The sequence below is a fragment of the Elgaria multicarinata genome, chromosome 4 (genome assembly GCF_023053635.1).
Source record: "Elgaria multicarinata webbii isolate HBS135686 ecotype San Diego chromosome 4, rElgMul1.1.pri, whole genome shotgun sequence".
Lineage (NCBI taxonomy): Eukaryota > Metazoa > Chordata > Lepidosauria > Squamata > Anguidae > Elgaria > Elgaria multicarinata.
This window is the reverse complement of record NC_086174.1, coordinates 126,931,453-126,944,293: the sequence shown is the minus strand read 5'-3', so window position 1 is coordinate 126,944,293 and position 12,841 is coordinate 126,931,453. Positions and strand designations below refer to the sequence as shown.

The 12,841-nt window shown below is 38.4% G+C and overlaps 1 protein-coding gene across 2 annotated transcripts in view; it reads left to right on the top strand.

Annotated features, from left to right (window-relative positions):
* KIDINS220 (kinase D interacting substrate 220) overlaps window positions 1-12,841 on the top strand; it is a 64,369-nt gene that overhangs the window by 26,773 nt on the left and 24,755 nt on the right. For both annotated transcript variants that reach the window (XM_063125141.1, XM_063125142.1), the window contains exons 17-22: window positions 891-1,180; window positions 1,502-1,642; window positions 2,736-2,979; window positions 3,160-3,248; window positions 3,948-4,092; window positions 6,498-6,660. In XM_063125141.1, the coding sequence (XP_062981211.1) occupies window positions 891-1,180; window positions 1,502-1,642; window positions 2,736-2,979; window positions 3,160-3,248; window positions 3,948-4,092; window positions 6,498-6,660 (1,072 nt within the window). The remainder of the gene's footprint in view (window positions 1-890; window positions 1,181-1,501; window positions 1,643-2,735; window positions 2,980-3,159; window positions 3,249-3,947; window positions 4,093-6,497; window positions 6,661-12,841) is intronic.

Sequence of the window (12,841 nt, the reverse complement as noted above, 5' to 3'; positions counted from 1 at the left end):
ATTGGTCCTCTTCATAATCTGTTGTACATGTGGATTTATAAGTGTAGAAACTATTTTCTGTACCTGATGACTTCTGTTACTTTGGAAAATGTATAGAGAAATATGTCCTAGAGTTTCTTAGGACTCATCTATACCAAGCAGGATATTCCACTATGAAAGCAGTATATAAAAGGCAGGAGCCACACTACTGCTTCAGAGTGATACTGAAGTGCACTGACAGCTGTTGGGGCCCATGACACATCTACGCCAAGCAGGATATGACATTATGAAAGTGGTATATGGTATGTGTCATGGGCCCCAACAGTTATCAGTGCATTTCAATACTGCTAAAAAGCAGTAGTGTGACTCCTGCCACTTTCATACTGCTTTCATAGGGGAATATCCTGCTTGGTGTAGATGAGTCCTTAGGAGCTTTCTTAGGAGGATGGGATTTAGGATTTGCTAGCATTGCGATATTAACTCAGCTGCATTGTCGTTGATCTACTAAACAGGTGATCATTCCATTTTCTAGGAGGTGCTTACATATTGTGTTGGTTCCAAGCTAACTGTGTTTCTCTGGATCTGTCTGTCTGAAAAGAAAAGCACTACACTTTCTCTTTCAGTCTTAACTTACAACTATTTCCCATGTGGATTTGCATATAACAACTTGGATTTGTAAAATATGACCTGCTAACTCCTTCCAAATCCATATGTGAAAATGATCAGGCATCACATTAATTAGTATTTTTCAAGTATAGTTGTCTTATTTTTCTTTAGTTGTCCTGGTCTATGCTGTTGAAATTCCAATTTCATCTAATTTTTAAAGTAGCAGACTATTTAATTTGGTAGTTGCACTTGAGTGTCCTGCTGAATTTAGAAATGCCCTTACCAGTTGCTGGTTTGTTTCCTAGGTAAAAAGAAATGGAAGAAAACTTGTTGTCTCCCATCCTTTGTCATCTTCCTCTTCCTTCTGAGCTGCGTTGTTGCTGGGATCACTCTTATAGCTTATTTTAAAGTGAATCCTGAAAACATGACCGTCAATGCTATTCTGATATCATTTCTCTGTGTTGTGGGTTTGGGCTTCCTCTTGAACTGCCGCACGTGGTGGCGTGTGATGGACTCGGTCTTGAATTCACAGAGAAAACGGCTTCATAGTGCTGCTTCAAAGCTACACAAGCTGAAGAGTGAAGGGTTTATGAAAGTAAGCGTTAATATCGTGTCACAAGAAAAATATGGCAATTGGGAACTGGGTGGTGTTTGTTGTAACTAAGGAGCAATTAATCATAAGAATAAAGCGTTCATCAGTTATATTATTGAACATTTCTCTCTTGTTCTATGGTAAATACATATTTGATCCCTACTAAATCTAAAGAATACATTTTTTTAGTTACAATTGCACAGGAGTGTGCCAAATAGTGAAATTTATGTCATTTAAGTGAGTCTTATGTTGGAAAAATGTTTTCCGTTATCAACATGTTGTGGTAATAACATAATAACTTTAAAATTATTTTAATCTTGATAGGTTCTTAAATGTGAAGTGGAACTGATGGCAAAGATGGCGAAAACCATTGATAGCTTTACTCAGAATCAAACCAGGCTTGTGGTAATTATTGATGGATTGGATGCATGTGAACAGGACAAAGTTTTACAGATGCTTGACACAGTACGTAACACAATTTTTACTATTTTACCTTTTAAATATATTGAAATCAGTAAAGTCTATGGAGATTATATTTATTTTATAAAGAGAAATTTAGCTCCAATCTAGATAAAGTTAGCTGTGACTAAATCCTATTGACAGGAATGAAACAAATTCATCCCACTATTTAAATTTCATTGCTTTCAATGGGACTTGTAGCCCAAACTTATCCACGCTTCCTTGGAAATGTCCCACTGATTTCAAGTGTCTTACTCCCAAGTTCACAGAATTGCAATCTATTGGTCATGATTACCTTGAGTTTAAATGAATTGTTTGGCTGAAATACATATAAATTGGCCAAGCAAATCCTGCAGTTGAAAGGTGGCATATTGCTTTATTGTTTGGTCTTTTTCGACCTAACTGAAAAAGGCAGTGGCTCCAGAGATCCCCTTGCTTGAGTGGAAGGTACTTGTACAAGGAGCTCCTCCTCTTGACTTCTGCCAGTTCCAACTCCCTGCAGCAGCTCCCAAGCCATTTTAGATGGTCCCTTACACACCACACACACACAGTGGTTGAGTGTGGGTTGTTTTGAGCTGTGGGCTGCTGGTTGAACCATGGGTTACCTTGTTGCCTGAATGCAGCCAGGGTGGCTTGTTAACAATGCAGTGTGGCTTATTTTCTTGAACAACCCACCTTGAGAACCTGTGGCTTGTGTTGTGGGGCTGTTCAGGGTGTTTAACAAGCCATCTTGGCTGCATTCAGACAACACGGTAATCTACCCTGCAGAAAGCGTGCTGTGTTCAGTCAACACGCTAACCCATTGTTCAACAAACAACCCACATTTTAAAATAACCCACACTCAGTGGGTGTGGGTTAGTATGCTGTATAAACAGCTCCAAAGCCGCCTTCTTCATTTTGCCTCTAGTTTACTGAACTGGGGGCAGGAAGCAGCACATCACAGAAGTGGCAGGCAGGAGTGCAGACCTGAGTGTATTCCATAGGCAGGTCCAGTGGCTCCCCACTTTCTGTCGAGGGGTGCCACAATCTTTGCGCACTGAGCTACTTGTGGTGGTATCTTTATAATTTCTAATGCTGTAATTGATTTTTCTTTTCACAGGTTCGAGTCCTATTTTCAAAGGGCCCATTTATTGCCATTTTTGCTAGTGACCCACACATCATTATAAAGGCAATTAATCAGAATCTGAACAGTGTACTACGGGACTCAAATATAAATGGACATGATTACATGAGAAATATAGTCCACTTACCTGTCTTCCTTAACAGTCGTGGACTCAGTAGCGCTAAAAGGATGATGGTATCTGCAACCACAAACGGAGATGTTCCATACTCGGATAGTTCAGGTATAGTAGCAGAGTTATAAATAAGCAGTCATCTAATACCATTTTTGTTAGCATTAGATGAAATAAATATTTGCAAGATTATTTATATACTACTACTGTTTATATATTACTGCTTAAAAGTAGAAATTATTGGTTGTGAGGTAAAAGAAAACACATCTTAATATGAAAAAATTCTCTTAGGATTCCATGAAGAAGTTGATCGAAGAGTTTCACAGAATAGCCTGGGAGATGTGGCAAAGCTTGGAAGCAAAACAGCTCTCAACAGACGAGTAAGAAATGGCCAGTTTGAAACCTTTCAGAGTTTAGCTAATTCGTGGAAATGTCTTAGGAGATATTCTAGCAAATGGGCATTTAGGTCAGGTACTTAGTTGGCTTCCTTAGACCCGATTAGAATATTATCAAATCCTCTAAACTGAAGACTTGGCATCTATGTAGGAAGTGGTGTCTGACTATTGTGATTGTGTTGATAGCGTCAGCTTCCTGGTAGTAAAAAATGCCCCCCCCCCGTTCTTATGCAAATTACCGCTGGAAAGTGGTGCCAGGGTGCTGAGTCCATCCATATTTATCTTTTAATATATTTCTACTCTACCTTCTTTAAGGCAAACCCTTAGAAAGTGGCTTACAATAAAAATGTTAAAAGAAAACAAATATAATAAATAGGACACCATGGTAAAAAAAAGAAATATAGGGGCATCCTCTAAGCTGCTGAGTATATTGTAGAGGACAAGAATGCTATCTTTTAAAAGTGCTACTGAAATAAAACTTATTGCAAGAAATGATATTTTCTCCTGGTGAGAAAAGGTAATTCTTAAACAGAATTTTAATTAATTAACTAATTAATTAATTACATTTTTAAAGCCGTTTAGTCTGCTTCTCCTGAGTGCATCAATAAAATATCTTTCCTTTTAGCAGACCATATCAATGAAAATAATCATTTTTTTCTAATATGTTTTTGTTTTTATTACTAGGATACTTACCGAAGAAGACAAATGCAGCGTACCATTACACGTCAAATGTCTTTTGATCTAACCAAGCTACTGGTTACGGAAGATTGGTTCAGTGATATTAGTCCACAGACTATGAGGCGACTTCTCAATATTGTTTCTGTGACAGGTGTGTTTGTTTGTTTGTTTATTACATTTTGTACTGCCCAATAGCCGAAGCTCTCTGGGCGGTTCACAAAAATTAAAACCACGAAGAGCATAAAAACAACCAACAATTTAAAAACACAAATACAAAATACAATATAAAAAGCACAAAGTTTGCTTATCATACTTCGTTTATCAAAGGCAGGCATTTAATATTCACAGTCTTCATGCTGTATGAGGAGTGCCATCCAGGTATTGTAATTCACTAGGTGCTTTTAGAAGATTTACAACGATCTTGGAAAGAAAAAGGGAAGCAATTGTTTACCTCATTCACTTCAGACGTGCCTCATTCTTAACTTTCCAGGCCGAGCCATAGAACTGCGAAATAGCAGGTGATAAGTCAAATTATTCAGATAATACTTGGGTAGTGTCCAGCATGTCACCTGAAAGCATTTTATACTATGCATAACACTAGAATACATAGGATGTCCTATGTATTCAGCATTATGTGTGGTATAAAGTGTATTCGTGTTTATGGGTAGGGATTTCTCTGTGGCATAATGGCTTCTTTGTTCAGTTAAAATCTCCATACTTTCCTTCATGTAATGGAGTTGGCTGAAAAGAACAGAAGGATCACAAATTTTTAATTTGTTTTGAAAAACTTCCTGTTGTACTACCATAGAAAATAAACTGAAACCAACACCACACATAGATGGTTGGATTCAGACTTGCCTTTCCTCAAATGGAATTCTCCTTCCATTTGCGGAATGGGATTAAATCCAGTGGAGTCTCCCATTGGAGAAGGAGGGAGGTGATTTTCTGTATGATGAGGATGCATCCAAAAAAGTGGGTTATCTCATTGCAACCACCCAGAAATGTAAGGGTCATATGATTGTGATTTTACAGTATGTATTCCTTCAGCTCCACCCCCAGTTCCTTCCCCACCTTTGCCCAGGACAGTTACCTCTCCTTGAGCTTTCACTCCTTAAACTTCCTGGACTATTGTAGATACCTTCCTCTTTATTTTTCTTCCTTCCAAGTCTTTTTTAACTGGATTATTAAAAGGAGCATTTTTTCAGATTCCCCCCTCCTCCTGTGTCCTCAAAACCTGTTTTGGAAGGTTCCCAAACCTTCAAGAGCAATGTGGGAGGTGGAATTGGGGGGCTACAGGGAGAATAAAGGAATTAACAAAACTAGGGCGTTAGATACTCACTGTGAAGGTCCATTCTGGTATCATGTGACAGAGGTGTCTAAAAGTAGGCAGGGATCACATTATTGTGTTTTTTAAGAGGGTTGCTTCCTTCAGCTCTGCACCCAGTTCTGCCAGTCGCCAAGCAAAAAACAGGAGTCTACTAGTGAAGTGGTTAGTATGCAAAATATACACCAAAAACACATATAGGGACAAGAACTCTCTCCGAGAAGCTAGGTCACAGGTGGAGATCAACCTGACCTAATGTATGGTGATGAGTAAATCTGTTACGAGTTAACCAAGTAGCACCTGAATATGACAGAAGACTACCTACCTCAACTGGCAACACATCGATCCAGGCAAATGAGCACTCATCTCCCAGTTTTTTCTGCAAATTCAACATCACTTAACCTCCCTTTGAGCCCCTAAGCATGGTGTCCCTTAATGTGGCCTTCCTACTGGCCATTACCTGAGCCAGGAGGGTTTTAGAACTGGGGGCCCTCTTGGTGCGAGATCACCTCTGCTTTTTCAGCAACCACACCATGATCCTCTGACTCTAAATACATTCTGTATTTCATGGCTCTCAGGAAATGATTCTTTCTATTTTCTGCCCAAATACTTCTCATTCCTTTGAGAAACTATAGCACAATTTAGACAGTCACAGAGCGTTGAAGATCTTCATATGCCTGACCAAGGATTTCCGCTTCACTGATTCCATATTTGTGTCCTTTCATGGGCAAAAAGGTCTCTAGGACCACCATAGCATATTGGATTGAGGCGTGCATCACCCCTGCCTACAACACACAGCACATACCTAGGCCACAATACCTCCACAAATGCACCTCCATTTGAGATCAACAGGTTTTGGGAGGGGGCACGAAGGGGGAGGGGATTCTGAAACAATGCTCCTTTTAATAATCCAGTGCCACTTCAATAATCCTCCTTTACATGCTGGCTTGCTATCGTCTTCAGAGGTGCAAGTTGCCATTTAGAAATCATTTGAGATCTGGGGCAGAAAATAAGGCTTGCCTGCATGGCTAGCCTTAATTCTAGATGACATCCAGCCAGTCTCTACCATTCATGGAATGGCAACAGAGTGCTTTCACAAGGATAAGACCCGAAACAAGCAGGTCAGAGGAGGTCCGGAATCAGTGAGGCTGGCTGCATGTGCAAGGGCACGGTTGGATACTGCTGGACTGTGGATTTTGAAAGTAACCTAAACAGCCTTTCATATTTTATAGGACGTTTATTGAGAGCTAATCAGATCACGTTCAACTGGGACAGGCTGGCTAGCTGGATCAACTTGACAGAGCAGTGGCCGTACAGGACATCTTGGCTCATATTATATTTGGAAGAAACAGAAGGTGTTCCAGATCAGTTAACTTTAAAAACAATATATGAAAGGTAGGTGGGAAGCATTTGTTGGTGATACTCAAAAGTCAGTGTTTAATGACAAATGCATTATGTGATACAATCTGAAATTCATTGGTGGTATCTAAGTAACTCCCCGCTGACGGACAGAGGGGGTGACTCCCCCCTTTCCCTACACCCCTTCCTCCACACATCCTCAAAATCTGCTCTGGAGGGAGCAAGAGCACAGACTGCAGTGGGAAGGAGAAAAAGGAAAGGTCCGTTACGAGAGCCAAAGTCTGCTTCCACAGTCTTTGATTTCGTCACCAACACCCTCCACAATACATGTGAGTAATTATTTTGAGGTTAGGCTACTTAAAGATGAGCATATGTCTAAATGCTTTGCTGTATCAGGGCAAGTACTTCAAACTTTTGCAAAATAAGCAGTAAAATGTGCATGTGTGGTAGCTATAACTATCTTTGATTACTGGAACTGGAGTGGTTCTTGTTAATTATACTAAGTGATGAAGTCCTGTGACTTGTTAACAGCATGGGGGGTATAATTACACTGATGGTAAGGCATTGTTCAGTTTGACGTCTGAATATGTGAGCCTTTCGGAGTTGTTGTCTATGACATCTTGTCTGCAGTCTTCTGTGCCCCAGTGGAACTGGAACTCTCTACAAGCATATGCAACTGAAACTTCACATGGGGGACAGATTACCCACTAGCGACTGTGGCCCTTGACAGAAAAAAAGGGTGCCTGTCTCTGGTAAAACAGATGAAATTTATCCACCCCCACCCCCCTGCTGCTGTTGGTCTCCGGGGAAAAAAGCTCTCTCTCCCAATTTGAATTTTTATTCTGCAGCTATTTAAGCCTTCTAAAGAAGCTCACAAAAAGTATTAGTACGCCATAATAATAATAATAAAAAATAATAATTTTTTTTTTAAAAAAAGATTAATACTAGAGGTTGCCAAAGGAAGACAAAGAGCACCTTCCGTCCTGCAGCAGCCCCGTTCCTCTGCCGGGTTCTGAGGAGGGGCAGAGCGCTCTGTCTCTCCTTCACCAGTCCATTCGCTTGCTTGCATGGAATTCCTGGTTGCCTATGGCTCTCAGGCTATTCCTTAAATGCAACCCTGGAATATCAGCTGGTGTGTTGTGTGAGGGATGTTAGTTCAGCCATTGTTGAGGAAGATAGGGTTAAACTCTCCTCCCTGCATGCTGTGACCCACAATGAAAACTGCCCGGTATCTGCTATTAATTTAAACAGAGCAAAACTGACTGGCTTCCTAATGACACATAGAATCACATTTAGCTTGGGCCTTTCCTGTCAAATGCTGAAAAAGCCACAGGAGAAGGGTTGGTAGTAAGGATGGGTAATCTAAGAGGACACACACACACTTACAAAGTCACATGGTTGACATTGTTAATCACAATAGTTTTACCAGTGTACCTAAATGTGTTAAAGTTATAAATGGTTGCTAAGTAAAGAACATATAAAAATGGTAATCAGAGGCACAAAGTATAGAAAACTATTTCCATCTTATCACATATATGAAAATAAACATACTTACACGATAAACGCAAGATATTACTTCTGTTTTGTACCCACGGTCTCCTATGCTTTGTTAACTACAGGAAAAGACTCCTGGTATTTAAATACACAGTAAGTAATTGGAAACAGCTGTTTTTCAAAGCAGTACTGCAAGATCAAGAGACTCATTAAGGCCAAAAGGAGTGACAGTATTTAACCTCAGATTATAAGAAAGAATCTGAGAATTTGCAACATGCATGCCTACAGGGGGGCTACTCAGAAGAAATGATACAGAGAAGTAGAAGGAGGGTGGATAATACCAATAGAAGCTTCCTATTGTAATCTAAACAAAAGAGATTCAACAACAGAATAGTATGTAGCATACCCTTCCATAACATCAGCACATCCTTAAGACACTCCATAAATAAAGATTGATATCTAGTGAAAGATATAGTGGGGTGTAAAGAAGAACCTTATATGGCTAATAAATGAACTACTATGACAGACAATGTTTCTTACCAGGACTAGGACCTCTTATTGGACATTTCCCTTGTGGTCACTGCAAATGTTGTGAACATTGCTTGAAATTAAAACATTTTGTGAATCCGTTAGATGGGAAAGAATATACACTGAAGAACTTCACAACATGTAACACTAAATTTGTTGTACATAGCATACTTTGTCCCTGTAAGAAATTACATATAGGAAAAACAATAAGGGATGTTAAGATCAGAATAGGAGAACATATTATATGCAACATTAAACATGAAATTTTGGGCGCTCCATTAGTACAACACTGGGAAGATAAATCTCATAAGATAGGAGATCTCTCATTTTGGGCAATAGAAATAGTTAAGAAAAAGACTGACAGGATTCTTTTAGAGGGGGAAGCAAGGTGGATTCTCAGGTTAAATACTCCCTTCGGCCTTAAATGAGTCTCTTGATCTTCCAGTACTGCTTTGAAAAGCAGCTGTTTCCAATTATTTACTGTGTATTCAAATACCCGGCGTCTTTCCTTGGTGTCAGCAAAATGTAGGAGACAGTGGGTACGGAATAGAAGTAATATCTTTTTTATATGTCCTTTACTTAGTAACCATTTATAATTTTAACATGTTTGTGTACACTGGTAAAACTATTGTGAATAACAATGATGACCATGTGACTTTGTAAATATATATATATATATATATATATATATATATATATATTACAATTTCTCTGTGAGGAAGGACCCTTAGGGTCCAAAACGCGTTGGATTTCAGTTTATAATAAAGCACATCCTTAGTTCCACCCCCTCCACCTGTGCCATTTTTGGCATTTTCATTGGGGTTTCCTTTTGGGGGGCTTTTTCTCTCCTAGCAAAGGCTGAAAGACTGGCATGTTACAGCATGTCTTATTTGAAGATACTGATTTCTTGGGCAGACCGTAATTTCTGTATAATCTTGTGATACCTATAGATGATTTCCCTAGCTGGAAAAGTCTCCTGATGTGTTCCTGGGATTAAAATTTAACAGGTTCAAAAGGTGAGACTGATGGGATATGTTCTTATATCTATCCCATTTAGAATAATTGTTCAGGAGTTGCTGTCTGTCCAGTAATTCCTTCCTGTTTTACTTATTCAGCATTTGAATAGGCTTAAACTAGTGATTGGTAGGATTGTACCAATTAATCAGTAGCTCCTTCTGATTCTTTTTAGGATTGGTTGGTCATCCCCTGGAGAGAGTCTGCTGCTTTTTCTAACAATTCTGCAGCTGCAGACGAGACTGTAGCTGAGATTTCTGTCTTCTTGCTCCACCGGGTGTAAGAAGAGAGTTGGCAATAAGACTGAGAGATGAGCTAACAGGGAGACTTAGAGGACAGCTACAGAACTGTGAAGGACAAGGTCTCCAGATTGTGATATGACAGTCCTTGTCCTTATAATGTAATAGTATTAACTTGCATTGCTGAGACCAGCTTAGCTGGAGTACATTAGCAGCGCCATGCTATACATATCTATTCAGAAGCAAGTTGCACTGAGTTCAATGAAACTTACTCTCCTCCAGTAACTGAGTAGGTCAGGAGGCAACCTAGGTCTACCTTTAGTAACTATCTTTGTTCTGCCAGTAGATGGCACTAACAATTGATTGTTTTGGTGAAGAGGTCTGCCATGCCAGTACTGTAATGTTAAACGTGAATTTATATTAGTCTTCATGCTTGATTAGTTGTGTATTGTTTGTTTCAATTACAGCATTGAAACTTTTAGATACGGAAATATTATTTGCACTGTCTAAAAAGAATTAGATTCTTTTATGGCTTGCAGGTTATAAATGATTAGAACTGATACAATTGCTAGAGAGAGACTGCTCTTACAACTCCCAGTACCAGTGCTGACATGCAGCAGACCATGGTTTATGGTTCAGAAGTGAAACGCTAGCCAAGTTCATTGAATTGTAGAGTCTATTCTGTTTTGCTGGGCTTCTTTGCTTTTGTTATAGAAGAGTTAAACATAGATATTCATGCATCTACCTCTAACGGACATTAAAATAATATAGGTTTTGAACACTGGAAACAACTATGGTTTTAATTTAATTGATTTTTACTTTAATTACTACATTTATATCTTACTTTTCCTCCAAGAAGCACGAGGAGACATACATGGTTCACTCCCTTTATCCCATCTTGTATCTCATCTTTATCCCCTGAACCCCTCTATAATGTATAGGTTAAGCTTGTGGGAAGGTGACTGGCCTCAGATCACCTGGTCAGCTTCATGTCTGAGTTGGGATTTGATCATAATATTCCTGGGGCTGTGCTGAAATTGGGGGAGGAGCTGTTTGTGAACCTCGCTTTTGCCCCCAATGAAAAGCAGACAACTTCCTGGTGATTTTTTTTTCTCACCAGGAAAGGCTCAGAACCATATGAAAACATTCTTTTTGCCAGCACCATTTAGGTGGTGGGACTCATATTCAGAGTGAAGCAGGAGGCCTTCTTAACTTTGTTTGTCCTCGCTGGCATTATATAGCTGGATCAGGCTATGCAGTGTTACTATTCCTGGTGTCTACACTTCACCTGCAATGAACCAGACTGAGCAAGATAGACTCCCTGGAAAGCACTGCTCTCACAATGAAAAGTATTTGCACAAGAACATTTGGTGCAGCCCTTAGTTCTCGCTCTGCGAATGGAGTATTTAAGTTCTACAAAGAATGCTCTAGTTTCCTAGAATCTTTCTGACCTAAGTACTAGTTTTTCTGCTGCTGTTTTAAAATGGTTGAGTACTGATTTTAAAATAGTTGTTTTATTATTTTATGGTTTTATGTAACTATCTTGTGATGGCTATGCCCTGAAAGTCAGAATAAAAATATTTGTATAAAATTAAATAAATATTTACCAGTTCTAATGACAATATTCAGTGTACATTTTGTTCCTTAAACTGCCTTTGATTGGGATAAATAATCTTAAAAAATACAATTTTTCTTCAGAAACAGAATATATTTCTGTCCCACTGCTTGTTACTATGGTTTCCAAATGTATGTACAGTGTTGTGCTAATAAGGAGTATAAATGACATACATTTTTAAAATTTGTGTTCATAAAAAAATCAGAATAAGAAATCTTTAGCACTAGTAGTAAAGTTAATTTTTTTCCTATAAAAAGCCTCATTTATTTTTATAGCAATTTGATGACACATCTGCTTGCTTTATTCAGCTGGAAAAAGAAAGTGTTGGTTCTTGGTGTTTGGTAAAGTTGCTTTTGTTAAATTATTTTCTAAATCGTTCAACTTTTAACAAATGACATTTGATACTAACACTGGAAAGCAATTTCAGCTAATTAAGTAGATCCTTCTATAAACCATTGGAACATTAAGATGACAAACTGTTCATTCAGGATTATTTTAATTGGTACAATTATTGTAATTTTGTTGCAATTATGTGTTGAGCTAAAAGCCTTTGTCTAAATCATTTGAGATTTTTTTTGTTAACATATATATATATATATAACAGTGAGGAAAGAGTAAAATGAAAACTCAGGCATTTTCTGTCTATTTTCCAATACCACATTTAGACAGATAGTAATTACTGATTCTATATAAACTATATTTGAGATTTTTTAGTTATGCCTTGTAAAAGCGAGAACATTTGAACAAGGTAATTTTTTTAAATGGTCCTCTCCAGTAGGTGGTGATGGTTTTCTATTTTAGAGCATTTAACCAATTTTGTGTTTGAAAAGAAAGGAAGAAAGAAATTTTATAAGTTGTATTGAAACTTTTGATGTGGCAGTTTTAAGTTGCACTTTCAAGTTGCACTATTGGATCAATGCAGACAGGTTATATAGTTTTATTTCAGTGGGGGGAAACTGTGACGTTGAGCAAGTGTTGCATGGATACAACCCATTGTGTTCCGAACAGTGATCTTGCAAGTACTGCAAACTTCCAATTTTGGGTTGCATCCGATGATGACTTTGTGGGAAGTGCTTTTATTTGTGCATGTTGGGACACTTTTCGACGATTCCCATACCGACTGCATTCCTCTCCATTGTATCTCATTCTATTCTCCCTAGCTTTGGGAGCAATTATCTAAGTGGGTAGAAGGATCAGCAAAAATCAGGTGCCCTAACTCGCACAAGAAAGAAACATTTCCTACTAAGGCAACTAAATATAAAATCAATATTATATATTATTCATATATTATGAATTTTATATATTGATTCAGTTTATACCCTGCCCT